Genomic DNA, 18,457 nt, shown 5'->3' on the forward strand with positions numbered 1-18,457 from the left:
AAGCCTGGCTGAATAGCTCAGTTAGTTAGAGCGTCATCCAGATATGACAAGGTTTTGGGTTTGGCCCTTGATCAGGGTACATATAATCAACCAATGAATGCATAAATGAGTGTAACAATGAATTCATGTTTTTATTTCTCTTCCTTCCGCTCTCTCTCAAAGCAATCAAATAAAAAATTTTAAAAAATATATTATAAAATATTACTAACTTTCAAAAACAAAACAAAATGAGTAGCCAGGTTAAAAACAAATGGCAAAAGACCTGAACTGACACTTCACCAAAGGTATACAGATGACAAAGCATATTAAAAGCTGGTCCACATAATATGTAATTAGGAAACTGCAAATTATAACAATGAGATATCATTACACACCTATTAGAATGGCTAAAATCCAAATCACTGAACTCTAATTCATCATTGGTGGGAATTCAGAATGGTACAGCTACTTTGGAAGAAAGTTTGGCAGTTTCTCATAAAGCTAAACCCTCTTAACATAAGATCCAAAAATCATGCTCCTCCAAATAAGTTGAAAATGTATGTCCACAAAAACTTGAACACAAATGTTTACAACAGTTTTATTCATAATTGCCAAAATTTGGAAGCAACCAAGATGACCTTCAATGTGTGAATGGATAAATTATGATACACCCAGACAATTGAACAGTTAGTGCCAAAAAGGAGTGGGCTACCAAGCTGTGAGAAGACATGCAGAAGCCTTAAATGCACATTGCTGTGAAAGAAGTGACTATGAAAAGGCTACGGTATGATTCCAATTGTATGACATTTTGGAAAAGACAAAGCTATGGATACAGTAAAAATATCAGGGGGTCAGGGATTGGGAACAGAGAATGTCAAATGGGAGTACAGAATGTTTAGGGCAGTGAAACTATTTTTGTATGATTCTATAATAGTGGATACATCTCTATACATTTGTCAAAACTCATAGAGTGTGAAACACAAAGAGTGAACCCTAATGTCAACTACGGGCTTTCAGTGATAATGATGGGTCAATGTAAGTTCAACAAATTTACCATTCTGGTGCAGGGTGTTGATAGTAGGGGAAATGGGGAGGATGGAAGACAGAATTTGGGAACTCTTACTTTCTGCTCAATTTTTCCAAAAGCCTTAAAGCTGCTTTAAAAATCTATTAATTACAACAAAACCATATTCTACATAGCTGAACACCTGAAGCAGCAGTGGCAGTCACTTTTTGTCAAACCTCCAATATAGAATTTAACATGCATATCTGTATTCAAGGCATCAGGAATGCTGAGGGTGTCCAGGGCAGAGCACAGCAATCAGTGGGACACAAGCTAATTTAGTTGTGAGCTCTCCACCATTTCTTCTGTGTTGAGAGTGTTCAAACCAGGTTACTTCTTCTCTTCCTCGTTTTAACTAATTTCTCCACCATCCTTTTATTCCTAGAAAACAAGTGAGAAAAGAATTTTTAAAAACTTAGAATAAGATAACCATTCCATACCAACCCCTTGGAAATGAGCAATAAAATAAGGAATCTACTTCTGGAGTTCCTAAGTAGTTAGCACCCGCACCCTCACCTAAGAATGGTGGGTGAAAGAATTCTACGTCTCAAACAAAGAAACAAAATTGTCCACTTAATATCAAGCCTCACATTCTGTATACTACAATTGGTTCCACTTCCTTTATCTTTATACGGTTCCTTCCCTTCCTACAGTTTCTCCCACATCCCCTCCCTGTTCACACGTGCTCATGATTTTCCCATTAAAAAAATACAAAGAAAAAAGAAGGGAGGGAGAAAGGAAGGAAGGAATGCAGGAAGAAAGGAAGGAAGCACCCTTGATCTTATTATTTCAGCTAACTGCTATTTCCTTCTCACTCAGGTGGTACAGATTGTCAGTATGTTCTGCCATAGTCCTTCACATGCTCTGACTTGTCACTATCACATTTCTGCATATACTGATCCTCTCAACCTACTCTAAAAAATGGCACCAGTTATGTCCTAAACTGACATTCTCAACAGCACTGCAGCTGTGGCCTGTGTGGCACAGTTGGTTGGAGTGTTGTCCGAAGCACCAAAGCATGGTGGGTTTGATTCCCAGTAGGGGAACATACCCAAGTTGCAGTTCGATGCCAGGTCCGGGAATGTGCAAGAGGCAACTGATCAATGTTTCTCTCTCTCTCTCTTCCTCTCCTTTCCTCTAACATCAATTAAAAAACAAAAAACAAGCAAACAAAACAACCAGCACTGCATTATTCATAATCTTACATGGCCATCTCACTGCCAACCATGTTCTTCAGAAACTCGGCCCATTGTTTCTTTTTCTTACTTGTTTCCCAAACTATAGCTGTACTTTTACAGTCTCCATTGTTCACCTGCCACTGACTCTCTTTAGGGTTCTTTCCTATGTCCCTTTTATTTCCTACATACTCTTATGTACAATTTAAATGCTAATGACTCCCCAAAATGTTTCTCTATAAACCCATTCTTATCTCAGACATTTAGGCCCATGTCAAGCATGTCTCACATGTCATATTCTTCACCACTGAACTGGGGAGGCTTCTGCCTTTCCTCCATCTAATAAGATAGCACCCTTCCTTTTACTCTTTTATCTCTTAAATTTGTCCCATTCCTCTTTAAACTTTTTGCCAAGTTTATAAATTCTATCTTTTCAGAATTATTTTAGTAATCTCTTACTTACCCTGCAACTTAGTTTTTGTTGCAAGATTACAATCCACATCCTTAAAAAAGCCTTAGCTTCCCTCGACACCCATCTCACATCACCTCCACCCAAACCCGTCACCAAAAGCTGTTATTAATGGGTGAACATTAAGAGTTCTATAGTCTAAAAAAATAAACAAAAAAGAGTTCTATAGTCTATAGAAAATCTAAACCAGTGCTTGTGTATGCCCAATGCATATTTTCCTGAACAGTGGGTGTATAACTATTATTATATTCTCAAGGGAATCTATGTCCCAAAAGTGACTGAGAAATTATGACTCACCAGATAATATATGAGGCCATCATTATAGAAAGAAACCCATCAGTGATCTACCCCTCCCTTTCTAGACTTATTTGTCAATACAGCTTCAATCATATTGACCTATCTGCTATATTTAAGTATGTCATATTCTTTTATTTTCAGGTATTTGTATGAGCTGTTTCCACTACCAAATGCCCAAATTATTTTCTAACTGATAAGATCTTCCTCAGTGCATGTAATCCTTCCTGAAGTTTCCCTAAGCTGCTCCATTTATTTCACAGTATCTCTTTTTTTTTTTATTTAAATTCATTATTGTTTAAAGTATTACATAAGTCTCCCCCCCCCCCCCCCATGCTACATGGATTTTGCCTTACTAATTTTCTTACCCCTGGTTAAATATCTGGCATAACAACTTTGTTTCTTAAAACAGATCTCTAGCCCTAACCGGTTTGGCTCAGAGGATAGAGCATCGGCCTGCAGACTGAACGGTCCCAGGTTCGATTCCGGTCAAGGGCATGTACCTTGGCTGCGGGCACATCCCCAGTGGGGAGTGTGCGGGAGGCAGTCGATCGATGTTTCTAACTCTCTATCCCTCTCCCTTCCTCTCTGTAAAAAAATCAATAAAATATATTTTTTAAAAAACAAACAAAAAAACCAGATCTCTAAACTTGAGAAAATTAATATTCTAACTTGTCACATACTTTAAGATTGCTAAGAAGCACATACTTATCTGAGTTCTAATCCACTATCAAGTTCTTTTTCCTTCCTATGTTTGCCTGATCTATATGGCAAATTAAGAAAACAGTATGTTTGACCATTTGCTTTCTCCTACCATCTAAGCATACAGAAAACATATTTAAGGGTTACCTCTTAACACAGTCAGGGCATAACATGTTATCTTCTAGGTCTGGGGATGGGAAAGTACAGGCCGGTAAAAGTAAGAGAGAAATCATCTTCGTGGGAGTGTCAGGCACCCAGGTCTGACCTGCGTGGAACTGCAGGCGAACCCAACCCTTTTTGTCTGCTAAGAGATGTCTGCCATGGACCACACACCACCTGACACCTGGGGAGGATAGAGGAGCAAATATAAACAGTGAAGAGCAAGTAATTGCACCCCAATCCAACCTCTCAGCAACTTACTCTTGACTTTGCTCTTATTTTCTGTTGATGGATTGATTGAATGAGAAGCATGAAAAATGTAGAACAAAAGACATTATACTCTAACTTCAAAAATTATATAGCATGAGGGATAACAATTACCTTTTTAAATGCTTGCTAAATGGTTTACATGTATTCATAAATTTATTAAGAATATTTATATTTACCTTCTATTCACTTTTCTTATTTAAAAACGAAGTAACTGAAGCTTGCAGTGTTAAATATTATAATTTTCTCAGAACCAAGCTATGGATCCAGGTATTGATTCACAACCCATTTGTCTAACTCAGTTGTTCTGAACCTTCCTAATGCCGTGACCGTTTAATACAGTTCCTCATGTTGTGGTGACCCCCAACCATAAAATTATGTTTGTTGCTACTTCATAACTGTAATTTTGCTACTGTTATGAATTGTAATGTAAATATCTGATATGCAGGATGTATTTTCATTGTTACAAATTGAACATAATTAAAGCATAGTGATTAATCACAAAAACAATATGTAATTATATATGTGTTTTCCGATGGTCTTAGGCGACTCCTGTGAAAGGGTCATTTGACCCCCAAAGGGGTCACGACCCACAGGTTGAGAACCGCTGGTCTAACTACTACATTGTACTGCTTTAAATATAAAAAACAAGCAAAATGATCTTTGTTGAAAGGCCAAGGAACAATCTAATTGGGCAGAGGGATATTTAAGACAAAACAAGGTAAGATATGGAGTGTTTGAAATTGAGAAAGAAGCAGTCACTGTGAGCTCAAATATTCATAAAAACTCCCATCAGACTGTAAAACAATAAAGATTATGTTTAGCACTATATACCCGGTGATTAGACACACACTTGGATCACAGTAGATGCTTAATAACTGCTAAATAGAGAGGTACTAATGCCCTAGCTGGTTTGGCTCAGTGGATAGAGCATCACCCTGAAGACTGAAAGGTCCCACGTTCGATTCCGGTCAGGGGTACATGCCTAGGTTGCGGGCCTGATCTCCAGTATGGGGCATGCAGGAGGCAGCCGATCGATGATTCTCTCTTATCATTGGTGTTTCTGTCTCTTTCCTTCTCTCCCTTCCTTTCTGAAGTCAATAATATATATATATTTTAAAAAGAAATAGAGAGGTACTAAAAGGATGAATAAGTGTGGAATGCTACACATATGGCACATTAATGAAAATTAGAAAGAGGTGTTGTTGCTGGGTAGGCAGTTCTTCAGAGACAGCTATGTAACTGGGCCCATGCAGAAGGCAGCTGATCAATGATTTTCTCTCATCACTGATATTTCTCTCTCTTTTCCTCCCTTCACTTCTAAAATATATAACAATATCTTAGCCCTAGCTGGTTTGGCCCAATGGATAGAGCGTCAGCCTGCAGACTGATGGGTCCCTGGTTTGATTCTGATCAAGAGTACATGCCCAGGTTGCGGGCTTGATCCCATTGTGGGGCATGCAGGAGGCAGCCGATCAATGATTCTCTCTCATCATTGATGTTTCTATCTCTCTCTTCCTCTCCCTTCCTCTCTGAAATCAATAAAAACATATTTTTTAAAAAATCTTAAAAAATATAATCTGAACCCGGGCTGTTCAAATCCCCACACTATGCTATGAAGAAAGCCTTGAGTAAAAGGAGAGAAAAAGACCTCAGGCTGGCCCTAGCTGGTTTGGCTCAGTGGATAGAATGTGGACCTATGGGTTGAAGGGTCCCGGGTTCGATTCTGGTCAAGGGCACATGCCCGGGTTGTGGGCTCAATCCCCAGTGGGGGGCATGCAGGAGGCAGCAGATCAATGATTCTCTCTCATCATTGATGTTTCTATCTCTCCCTCTCCCTTCCTCTCTGAAATCAATAAAATTATTTTTAAAAAAATAAAAGACCTCAGGCTGTGGCGGACCACATTATCAGATTATGCTTTTTCCCCACCTTATACTTCTGCTTAGTGATCAGAAAGGGTCAGCACTCTATCGCCTGGCTTAGAAGTTCATCCAGCAAAACTTGACTATCAATCAAAAGGTAAGTTTTCTATGAACCTAATATCCAATCTACAGATTTTTTAACTAACTCTTTTCCTTGCACTACTTTTCAGTATTGGACTAATAAAAGTTAACCTTCTTTCTCTGGAATGGCGCTTACTGTTTAAAGTTGATCTTACCAGATGTTTGCAGCAGAAAATTCTCAACAGAAATAGGAATGCTGTATGAATTCGCAGCCTTAGATAGCGAGCCTCTTGCAGCAATTCTTGACCATGCTGCCAGCATGGCCTCACGAGCTGAAGTTATCACTTCAACTGTATTGGTCACTTCAACGGTATTGGCCACTTCAACTGTACTGGCCACTTCAACTGTATTAGCCACTTCAACTGTATTGGCCACTTCAATTATACTGGTCATCTCAACCGTATGAGTCTCTTCCTCTCCTTTGCTCATCTGATGACTTTTCTTACTCCTTGATCTCTTGGTCAGTTTCCCCGAACATGACTGCAATGTGGCCTCCTCTTGTGTTTCAGCAACATTCTGCAAATGGCATTCGTGATGAGTATTCCGTGAAGTGCTACTACCATAATGACTTCTATATCAATTTGATCATTCTTTATACATTTACCCAAGTGGGTCAGCATGGGAAAGGTTTAGGAATGTTAGTTCCCTTAGGGTAGTGGTTCTCAAATGGAAGAAATTGCTGATTGCTAAAACTGTGAGGGAGGAAGCGTTGCTACTAACATCAAGTGGATAGAGGCCAGGGATGTTTGGTCTGCTAAACATCCTAAAATACACAGGACAGCCTCCAAACAAAAAGAACTTATTTGGCTCAAAATGTCAATAGTCTTGGTTGAGAAATCTTGCCTTAGAGCAAGCAAGGTTGAGGAGAACCTTTTTTCGACCAAGGGCCATTTGAATATGTGTAACATCATTCGCTTAATATAATTCACTTAATATAAATTCATGTTGCTATGAAACAAGCTCCTAGACAACCTGCAGTTGTCTTGGTATGGCCAGATGAAATGATATCGTGGGCCTTAGATGGCTGGACATTCCTCACCCTTACCTTAGAGGTACAACATACTAGTATGTGGAGATGCTGGGAGAGGAGGAACAATTCACAGTCAGAACTCACCTTTACATTGTCTCCATGCTTCCCACTCACTCCCTTTTTTTCAAAATAAGCGTGTTCGCTAAGTCTCAGATAAACCTCTATTTTCTAAGAAATTTAAGAAAGAGAGAAAAAGAAAAGTTGGCAAGATTTTGAATATTTTCTCTGAGTGGCAGTAATTCTCACCAGTGTACTCACCCTACCATCGGTACTCAAATTCAATTGTTGGCACCAGTTCCGCAAAGTGTCGTGACGCACTTTATTAAATGATGGCAAGTTGGTCGGCAAAGGAAGGATTGGTTTTGGGCAATCTTTGAATTGTTCATTCATTTGAGGAAGATTAACTGAGAAAAGAAGAAAACCAAAGCAGTAATAATTTAAAATTTGTAAGATTCTTTATAATTTTACCAAGTTCTCACTTATTTCTTACAACCCAATTTATACATATAGGTACCAAATATTTTTCCTCATATTACAAATAAGATAACAGATTCAAGAATAAAGGACTTGTCCAATACCACATATCCAATAAAACGACAGACTTGAGACTCAAATGTACATTTTGATATTCAAAATTCCATGTTTTTTAAAAATATTTTTAATTGATTTCAGAAACATCAATGATGAGAGGGAATCATTGATCGGCTGCCTTTTGCACACCTCCTACTTGGGAGGGAGCCCAAAACCCAGGAATATGCCCTGACTGGGAATTGAATCATGACCTCCTGGTTCATAGGTAGGCGCTCAACCACTGAGCCACACTGGCCGGGCTCCATGCTTTTTACACTAACATAGCAACCTGTTGTGTTTATGGCCATCAACACAACCTGAATAGAACATTATATTGGATGGCTCCTCCAAAATGTCTAGATCTTGGACCAATAGGAATCTAAGAAAGCACCCCAACCAACAATGGTCATCCTGTCTTATTTTTCTCTGCTCAATCTGCTTAGCCATAATTTGTCATTATGTACTTCATCATCTGAAAATACACATTCAATGCCTTATATGAAAGCACTGAGGAGATAAAGGGTTATGATATTAAGAGCTGCTAGATATTCGATCAGTAATTACTCAACCTAGCAAAATATTACATGTTTTTCAAAATGATTTTATCTTCCTAATACTCTATGATCTCACTTGTATGTGGAATTTAAAAAAGCAGAACTCACTCATAGAAACAGAGGGTAGAGTGGTGGTTGCCTGGGGTTTGGAGGTGAGAAAAATGGGGAGATGTTGATCAAAAGGTATAAATTTTCAGTTATAAGATGAATACGTTTTGGAGATGAATGTACAGCATGGTGACTATATTAACAATATTGTATTGTATGCTTAAAAGTTACTAAGATAGAAAATCTTGCCCTGGTAGGTGTGGCTCAGTTGGTTGGAGCGTCATCCTATATGCAGGTTCCTAGTCAAGGCACATATCCAGGGTTTGGGTTGGATACAGGAGGCGATTGATTTTTTTCTTCTTCTTTCTTTCTTTCTTTCTTTCTTTCTTTCTTTCTTTCTTTCTTTCTCTCTCTCTCTCTCTCTCTCTCTCTCTCTCTCTCTCTCTCTCTCTCTCTCCCCCTCCCTCCTCTCTCTCTCCCTTTAATCAATAAAAACATCCTCAGCCCTAGCTGGTTTGGCTCTGTGGGTAAGAGTGTCAGCCTGTGGACCAAATGGTCCCAGGTTTGTTTCCAGTCAAGGACACATGCCCAGGTTGTAGGCTCGATCCCCAGTAGGGGGCGCGCAGAAAGCAGGGATCAAAGACTCTCTCTCATTGATGTTTCTATCTCTCCCTCTCCCTTTCACTCTGGAGTTAATAAAAATACAATTAATTAATTAAAACATCCTCGAATGATGATTGAAAAAAAGAGTAAATCTTAAATGAATGCATTAATTAACCTTATTTTTATAATCATTTTACAGTATATATGTGTACCAATCATCACATTGTACATCTTAAGATTACAGTATTGTGTAAATATCTCAATAAAGCTGGAAAAAATTAGTCTTTGTAAGAGGTATGTAAAGTATGTATTAACCAAAATGAAGAGAAGGGTGAGGGTCATGGGTTGGAAATTTGAACTTCTATCCAGTTGCCGCATAAGACTATGCTCTGTCCAAAACACTCCACATGCTGATTTTTGTGTGTCTTAAAAGCAAGGCAGTACACAGTGCTTAGCAAATAACAAGCATGGGAGTTAGAGAACTCTCTTATTACAGATAATTGAGGTGAGCTGGGCTTTGTATGGCCAAAAAAGAGAAAAGAAAAATCCCTTTTTCCTGGGCTTTCCAGAGCTGGAGGAGCAGTACACTGAGCAATCCTTATCATCACACCTTTATCGTTTGTCCTAGGCGCTGTCAGTTTGCTGTCTGAGGTTGAAGAAACACTTGGTTCCATTTGATGTTCATTATGTTCCTCGCTTATTGGAACCAATGTGAGTATCACATTTTCTTCTTCTAATTCATCCTGAAAGAAATCCTGAAAAGGGTCAGTTACCAATTTTCATTTGATGCATACAATTAAACTGCTTACTTTCAAATCACAACTAATGAATACAAAACTGAGAAGGTGATGGAAAAAAATTACTGAGATTTTCTTAAATATGATGTTACTAGCAGACCCTTTACTAGATTTTTTAAAAAAATGAGAAAATGGGTAAAAACAGATTTACAAGTGAAAAGAGGAAATGGAAAGACCCTACCCAGTTTTGCTCAGTGGATAGCAGGGGTGGGCAAACTTTTTGACTCGAGGGCCACAATGGGTTCTTAAACTGGACCGGAGGGCCGGAACAAAAGCATGGATGGAGTGTTTGTATGAACTAATATAAATTCAAAGTAAACATCATTACATAAAAGGGTACGGTCTTTTTTTTTTTTTTTAGTTTTATTCATTTCAAACGGGCCGGATCCGGCCCGCGGGCCGTAGTTTGCCCACGGCTGGGATAGAGCTTTGGCCCGCGAAAGGGTTCTGGGTCTCATTAGGACCATGTGCTGGAGGCAACCAATCGCTGTGTCTCTCTCACATCAATGTTTCTTTCTCTCTCCCCATCCCTTCCACTCTCTAAAAATCAATGGAAAAATATCCTCGGGTGAGGATGAACAAAAAAGAGGAAATTGAAGCGGTTTTCGGAAACCATTCCCCTTGTGGTCTTCCTTTCCATCAACTAAAACACTGACTACTTTCATTTTATCTCTGAAATCCATGTGAGATGTGTTGCTGCCTTCCCATCTTCCATCACATGATTTGCAACTCAAGCTATCATTAGCTCTCACTGGCAGATGCAAAAGTCTTGTTATTAAAAACCCATTCTAACTCCACTCTTTCTTTAGATTGCTCTCCTGCCTGCTTAAAATACTCCCATCGCTTATCATTGCTTTCTGAGTAAATGACAAAACTCTCTCATGTAGCCTACACGACACATCCCTGAACACTGTAGCCCTGCCATTCCAGCTTAAAAGCTTTCTGAGCTCCAGCCATATTGGCCTTACTTCAGCCCTGGCCTGAGGAGAGAGCATGCATCTGTTTTCCTCCCTTTGCTATCACAGTAACTAACACAGTGCCAGCACGGATTGGGCACTCAATGTTCTTCAATGATCTAATGACTGAAAGGTGAACTGGACAGGCAGGAAGTAACATTTACTGGTTTTGTAAACATGCACTATGCTAGATGCTTTCTGTATTTTCTTGTTTAATCCTTATAACATACTTGTAGTAATTTATTAGTTTTCCTATTTTACAAATTAGGCCACTAAGTCTCAGGAATTAAATGACCAATGCCACAGAGTAACACATGCTTCAGTAAATCTCTGAACTTAGCTTTTTCTCTCAAAACCATCCCAGCCCTTATGTAACACATTTTCCCACAGCAGCCTAGTGGCATCTGAAGCAGCCATCCCTTTTCCCTATTTAAATAATCTCAACGACTTCCTGTAGCTTGCATATAGGGATTTTACATTTGTATGCTGCTTTTTCAAAGCACTTTCACACACATTTAAAAAAGCATTGACATTATTACTCCACTCTAGAGATAAATGGGGGCTCAAAGCAGCTCTTTGACCTGCTTATAGTCATATATTTAATGTTGGCCAATTCAGTCCTCGTCTAGCCTGGTACAGCAGCCCTGAAAATACCCATGAAACCTCAATTATATCCTCTCCTCCAGTCTAGGGTGACCCAAGCCTGGTCTGGAAACCCATTTGATACCAAGGCCACTGGGATTCCATTACTTTTCACTCCTGGAAGAAACGAATTGGTCCCTTCATGTTTGTCCTTATCCATGTTAATCTTTCCCAAGTTCTTGGTACAGCAGCTCTCCTTCTTTTCCGTCTTTATCTTGTTGACCTACAACATGCCTTTCTGCAAAATAAATCTCTTACTTTGCTCTATGAAAAAGAATCTTTGCTTCCCCTTTCTACTCTCGCCCAAGTAGACAGAGCCACAATCACGTGAAAGAAAATAATTAACCACAAAGAATGCCCTTACACCCAGAAGTTAAGACTCATGCATGGCAAGAGCAAAACATAAGTGAGCTCCAGAAAGGCCTTAAAAAGTGAATCTGCGGGAAAATTAATTTTATTTGAACTAAACTTACCTTTTCGCTTCTTGAGTTTGCCATTTCCAGGAGCACTCAGAGGAAGGCAATGCCAGCAGTGCTGAGGATACGTGCAGTTTACTCCATTTAACCACAGGGTTTCTAGCCTGATTTCTCTTTTTATAAGCAAATGTCTCCTTCTACTTCCTGTTTCTCAAGAGCTCTTTTCTTTCTCTTCCCAAGCCCCGCCCTCCCACCATTATCTGACTGGATGATGTTTTTATCAGTTTTATGCCCTATCTTATCTTACTAGGTGATCTTGGAATTATTGGGTAATTAATAGCATTCAGGAATTTTTAAAAAGAGAGATTTTTATTTTTAAGAAATAAGGACTTGGGGTGAAATTGGAAAAATTCTTAAAGACAAGTTACAACTGACCAGAGTAGTTTCAAACATTTCTCAGAGAATAGCGGTGATGGATTGAATGATGTTATTATGGAAGGAATAAAAAAAGATTCAGAGGTATTTTGTAACTGATATATGCTCAGGGGTGTGTCACTCACTGGGAGATTAGATTTGAATTGTAGGGCTTGAATAACATAATCCCTTCTGGATTTAGTTTTAGATGTAACTATTAAGCTTGTAATACTGGGGGGCTGGGTAGAGGAAAGGGTTTGGCTGTTTAGAAGAAGAGCAGCAAGAGCCAAAATATTAAGGCAAGTGATGGACTAGTGAATGCTGAAGGAACTGCAAGCACGTGGGAATCACTGGAGCATAATGTTGGAGGCAGATGTGACAAGAGGTGACCCTGAAGAAGCCACTCCAAGGAGCCAGAGCCACTAAAGAAATTATTAGCAAACATTATGGCAGCTTTGTCATGCAGGGGTCTCACGGGGCGCTTTCTCTGCCCTAGGAAAGTGGTTCAGTCCATTAGTCTCGGGACCCATGGAGCCCAGATCAGTTTAATTTAGTTTATATGTACTAAATTCAAAATGTGGTCTGCAAGGGCTCGGCTTCAGTTTACTGGAGAAATGATTGAAAAAATAAATTATGAGACCACACCCCAGATCTTCAGGATGTGTGCTTCATCAAGCCTTCAAGGTAAAGAATTACTTAAAGAAAAGTCACTTAAAAGTCTAGAAGCATAGTCTAGATCTGGGTGTGACCAACGGTTTTGTATTAGGCAGATAATGGTTGGAATCCTGACTCCTTTCTTTCAGATTAGAAACTGAATCAACCCATGGAAATTCAAGCAGAAAAGCTACTCCACCTATCCACTCGAGGGGGCGAGGGGAGGGGGGAGGGCGGCCTGGTGGGCTTTACCTCAGTAATTTAGAGAGGAACTGACCTGGTAGCCTGACCTTATCTCAGTGCCTTAAGCTAGTCAGAACTTCAAGTGAGAAAACTATTTTATTACTACTTTTTTTTTCTTAGCATTTATTACAACATAATTATCTGATTTGTTTTCTTGAGGTTTGTGTGTTGGTTTTGGGGTTTTTGTTTTTGTTTTTGAAAATATTATATTATGGAAAAGTTCAAACACGTACAAAGCAGACCCTCTGTATCCATCATCCAGCATCAACAGCTATTGAGTTCTAGCCAATCTCATTTCATCTCAACCATGGAAGGAACTACCAGACCTCATATCATTTTATTTGTCAGTTTGGGGGCAGGAGACTTTTTCTACGTATAATTATTGTTAGGCCCACGGGGCAATACAATCCTTAATGGCCATTTGCAAGCTTCCCACCACAGAACAAAAAACCAGGTTAAACTTGCTGGACACCAGGAATCAGGCCGTACAAGGAATGGAAACTGTCCTGAAGGCACCTGACTGCACACCTGCATTCCATCCGCATTCCAAGCAGCCTAGCCCCCACACCCAACTGACCACCAGTTTCCCACCAGTGACTGCATAGAAGGATGAAGCTCCAGTTCCTAGGGGCTGCCATTGTCTACTCAATGTCCCCTTGGCTAGGTGCTGTGCAGCCCTTCCCTTTAGACATCCCATCCCCCACCTCCTTTCCCCACATAACTTCCATTTTCTTTAATCACCATCTGAGATGGCTAGTTAGCCTACCTGGGTGTGTTAACCCACCACAATGCTAACCCACCATGTTCACCTTTCAATTACAATATCTTTTTTATATCTAAAAATAATGTTATATTTGCCCTGCCCAATTTGGCTCAGTGGACAGAGTGTTGGCCTGTGGACTGAAGGGTCCGGGTTCGATTCTGATCATGGGCATATACCTCAGTTGCAGGCTCCTTCTCAGCCAGGGCCCTGGTCAGGGCTCATTCCGAAGGCAGCCAGTAGATGTGTTTCTCTCACATGGATATTTATCTCTGTCTTTTCCCTCTCTTCTAATCTCTCAAAAAATCAATGGAAAAAAAAAAAATCAATGGAAAAATATACTCGGGTAAGGATTAAAAAAATAAATAAATAATTTTATTTTTTGTTTAATCCTCACCTGAGGATATTTTCTCCATTGATGTTTAGAGAGAGTGGAAAGGAGGTAGAGGGGGAAAGGGGAGGGAGAGAGAGAGAGAGAGAGAGAAACACTGATGTGAGAGAGACACATTGATCAGTTGCCACCTGAATGTGCTCCGACTGGGTCAGAGATTGAATCAGCAAACCAGGTATGTGCCCTTGACCAGAAATTGAACCTGAGACCTTTCAGTGTATGGGCCAATGCTCTAACCATTGAACTCACTGACCAGTGCAGTATCTAAAAATAATTTTAAATAATTATTTAATATTATCAAACCATCCAGGCCGACAAATATCCAGCAGTATTATAGAAAAGTAAGAAGCTAGGAAAATTTCAGGACAAGTGGAATGGGAAAGCTGAGACAGATGTTAAACGCAGTTTGTATCCATCAAGTAAATCCTATCTTCCCTAAACCAAGGACACTTAAAAGTAAAAGGTTTGCACTCTCCTCCCCAACCAGATTTAAATAGCTTAACTCGCCCTACTCAGGGAGACAGATAACAGAAATCCAATTAAGTCCCATTTGCCAACCACACCCAAGGACAAATTAAAAGAATAAATCTCGTTTTGGTATATCAGCATAAAGCTAATGAATATTCTATTGATTCTATCCCAAGACCTCGCCTAAACGCCCAGCCTTTAGAACCCCAGAAAATGAAGGTCCCAGGGACCTTCTATGCTGTGTCTGAATGCTGGCTATTCAGGTTAGCTACAGCTTCTTCCTGTCTTCCTCATCCCACCCCACCCCCTTTTGAGTAGAAGCCCCTATCAGCACTGCTGCTAGAGGAGTGGCGTAAACACTGATCACAGACTCACGTGACTCTCTTACCATCCATGACACTCTTTTGAGTTAGCAAAGTCATCTTCATTCTCTTCATTCTCAGCATAGCGCCTGGTTCAGATAAGGCTCTTAATTAGGTGCAACAAATTTCTCTAAATTGTATTACACAAACTTAAGTTTGGGGCTTCAGTATATACCTAAAAGCTCAAAAGCAAGATGTAAAGCTATTAAAAAAAAAAAATAACCTAGGCCTGGCTGGTGTGGTTTGATGGTTGGGCAACAACCCATAATCCAGGAGGTCATGGTTAGATTCCCAGTCAGAGTACATGCCTGGATTGTGGTCTCAATCCCCAGTGTGGGGCAGGCAGGAGGCAGCAGATCAATGATTCTCCCCCGTCATTGATGTTTCTGTCTCTCTCTCTCCCTCTCCCTTCCTCTCTGAAGTCAATAAAAATATATTTAAAATAATAATAATCTAGGCTGTAGGGTAGATATATTAAAAATAAAGAAAAATTGTTTATGAATACTTGCATTTTTATATTTATTTCAATAACAGGGTTCTGAAAAAAAATGCATTCCCTATTTCAAATATTTGCGAATGTATTGTATTTTCAAAATCCTTTTTAAAAAATAATTTAGAGGAACATATTCTAAAGGGTAAATGTTTATGGAGCACCAATACATAGGTTAAAGTGGAATGACTCTAGCTGGGAAATAAAACTCATAAGACATCTGCAGAGTCCTAGGGTTCTGAGAAACAGTTTGGCAACGATGATTCAGTCTCACTTCCAAATGGAAGGGACCGCTACTGAGTTCTTTAGTTTTCTGGGGAGGAAAATGGAATTGCACTGAAAGGTGTTCCCAACTTTGGCTGCATTCTTCATTTCAAGAAATTCCCACTTAAAAGGACTATTGAACTAATTTCTACTTTAGAGCAATAGTTACAAATCTTAACCTTCTGACTGAGAATAAAAGGGCATTTTTGCTTTTTGTTTTTTTTCTTTTGAAGAAAATAAAACCTCTTCTGAATCATGGAACAACAGTGTTTTGCTTTGTCTATTGTTTCAAGGGGCAGCAAAAGTTATGCTCAGAAACTGAATTGTCTTTGCCAGCAATTTACTAGCATTTAGCCCGGGTTCTCTGTGGAAATTCCAATTAATTTAGACACACATTTAATATGAGGTGTGTCTTTTTATGCTAGAAGGCACTTCGGAGAGATGGCATCCAAGTTAGAGCTGGCTTTCCAGCTGCCAGCACAAAAGTAAAAGTTCCCTGATGCTAGAGCACGTTGCTAGGGAATGAAGACTTCAGTATAATAGGCAGGCTGATGTCTTTCACCTGGATTCTGGGGTGGTTTATCACCCACTACCACCTATGTGAAATGAGAGATGCCTTTTAGCAAAAAATAAAAATTTAAAAAAAAAAAGAAAAGAAAAGAAAAGAAATGAGAGATGCCCAAAGAGCCTTTGTAGAGTTTTTAGGTTAGGGAAGAGTCATTTTGTCCAAATCTAAACTCTCAGATAGTCCTCATAAATTCTAAACATTCAGTCTAAATGTCCCCTTGCCAGAGTTGCTTCTCCTCTTGTATTTATCCACTAGAGGCCTGGTGCATGAAATTCGTGCACTTGGGGGGCAGGGGAAGTCCCTCAGCCTGATTGCAAGAGGGTGCAGGCCAGGCCAAGGGACCCCACTGGCGCACGATCAGGGCTGGGGAGGGATGTGGGAGGTTGGCCAGCTGGGGAGGGACCACAGGAGGGCTCCAGGGCATGCCTGGCCTGTCTTGCTCAATCTGAATTGGCTGGACCCCAGCAGTAAGCTAACCTACCAGTTGGAGCATCTTCCCCCTGGTGGTCAGTGTACATGATAGCGAGCGGTTGAGCGGCCTTAGAGTATCATCAGCATATTACGCTTTAATTGGTTGAACAGCCGACCGGCCTACCCCACACTTAGTATATTAGGCTATTATTTTATAGAATAAGCCCCTTTAGCTGTTGGGCTGCTGACTGCTTATCAATGACAACAAATGAAGAATGAAGATGTCTATACTTGTGTCAAAACAACTTCGCTTCTAAAGAAAAATGAGTTTTGCCCTGACCATTCTGCCTCAGTGGATAGAGCATTGGTGGATGGACTGAAGGGTCCTGGGTTTGATTCCGGTCAAGGGCATGTACTTTGGTTGCAGTGCCTGTAGGAGGCAACCAATAGACACATTGATGTTTCTCTCTGTCTCTCCTCTCTCTAGCAATCAATGGAACAATAACCTTGGGTGAGGATTAACAAAAAAATAAAGAAAAATAAGTTTTGCCCTAACTGGTTTGGCTCAGTGGATAGAGCATCAGCTGAAGGGTCCTGGGTTCAATTTTGGTCAAGGGCATATACCTCGCCATCCTGCAGGAGGCAATCAGCTGATGTCTCTCTTTCACATCCACGTTTTTCCTTGTCTCTCCCCTTCCCTTCCACTTTCATCTTTTCCCCCTTCTACTCTTTCTAAAAATCAATGGAAAAATACCTTTGGGTAAGGATTAACAATAACAAAAATTTCCCCCTTCTTTCTTCTCTGCTGGGGTCCAACCCCAGCAGGTCCAGGGGTCCCCAAAGGTGTGAACGGAGTCGGCGAAGAAGGAATGACATGGAGACAGCGTTCAGTTGATCAGCAGCCTAGCCAGGATCTCTAGCCAAGTTCTGCGTCCATGTTCTCTCGCTAGGTTCTGTCTCTAGGTTCTGTAGTCAGGTTCTGTTGCAAGGTTCTCTAGCCAGGTTCTCCAGCCAGGTTCGGTCACCAGGTTCTTTAGCCAGGTTCTATCCAGGTTCTTTTGCCATGTTCTGTCTAGGTTCTCCAGTGAAGTTCTGTAGCTAGGTTCTGTCCAGGATCTTTTGCCATGTTCTCTCGCTAGGATCTGGTTAGGATCTGATGAGGATCTGATGTTTATTGTCTTGTTACATTCGTATTTATACCAGCTGATTTTAATCCTGTCAATTTCTATTACAAAGGTTAGGGCGTTTCTTATCTCCATTCCAGGGAGTAAAGATTATGTAGCTTAACTACCCGCCTGGCACTTAATTAAGGGGTTGTATCCCCTCCCTAACCTCAGGGAAAAATTCCTACCTGGGGAAACAACCTTTCTCAGAGAGGCGACTTTGGTTAAAACACATATCGCCAAGAAGGGGAGCAAACATATTAAGAACAGTAAGCCATATACGCCAGGTCCCTTGAAACAGCAAGGATGGACTGGCTCCCAGCACTTCTCCTTTCCACCTCTGCTCTCTAGGGTTGGGGGATCTTTGAAGATGTAGTCACTTCCACTTTGGCTTCCTGTCAGTGAGTTCTTTTTTTTTTTTTTTTAAATGTGCTTTTTTTTTTTTTTTAAATATATTTTATTGATTTTTTACAGAGAGGAAGGGAGAAGGATAGAGAGTTAGAAACATCCATGAGAGAGAAACATTGACCAGTTGCCTCCT

At 40.1% G+C, this 18,457-nt stretch overlaps 1 protein-coding gene across 2 annotated transcripts; it reads right to left on the reverse strand.

Moving 5' to 3' along the window:
• Positions 1–595: 595 nt before the first annotated feature.
• On the reverse strand, positions 596–11,887 carry DPPA2 (developmental pluripotency associated 2). Of its 2 annotated transcripts, none has more exons than XM_070403539.1 (7): positions 11,786–11,887; positions 9,528–9,660; positions 7,401–7,546; positions 7,227–7,310; positions 6,268–6,628; positions 3,830–4,025; positions 596–1,423 (listed from the first exon to the last, which is right to left on the reverse strand). In XM_070403539.1, the coding sequence occupies exons 1-7, from the start codon at positions 11,807–11,809 to the stop codon at positions 1,363–1,365; spliced, it is 1,005 nt and encodes a 334-aa protein (XP_070259640.1). In that variant the 5' UTR covers positions 11,810–11,887; the 3' UTR covers positions 596–1,362. The 2 variants fall into 2 exon arrangements, with proteins under 2 accessions (XP_070259640.1, XP_070259639.1); XM_070403538.1 differs by having other exon boundaries at positions 9,528–9,672.
• Between the last annotated feature and the right edge of the window lie 6,570 nt (positions 11,888–18,457).

The sequence above is a fragment of the Myotis yumanensis genome, unplaced genomic scaffold, assembly GCF_028538775.1.
Source record: "Myotis yumanensis isolate MYYU_CA2020_CCGP unplaced genomic scaffold, mMyoYum1.0.hap1 SCAF_2, whole genome shotgun sequence".
Classification (NCBI taxonomy): domain Eukaryota; kingdom Metazoa; phylum Chordata; class Mammalia; order Chiroptera; family Vespertilionidae; genus Myotis; species Myotis yumanensis.

Bases quoted from the DNA above. Each gene is read 5' to 3' on its own strand.
- DPPA2 (XM_070403538.1), bottom strand. From the start codon at position 11,809: ATGGCAAACTCAAGAAGCGAAAAG. The intron at 9,673-11,785 runs GTAAGTTTAGTT...GACCCTTTTCAG, and splicing joins CAAACTCAAGAAGCGAAAAG to GATTTCTTTCAGGATGAATT. The intron at 6,629-7,226 runs GTGAGTTCTGAC...TGCCATTTGCAG, and splicing joins AGCATGGAGACAATGTAAAG to AATGTTGCTGAAACACAAGA.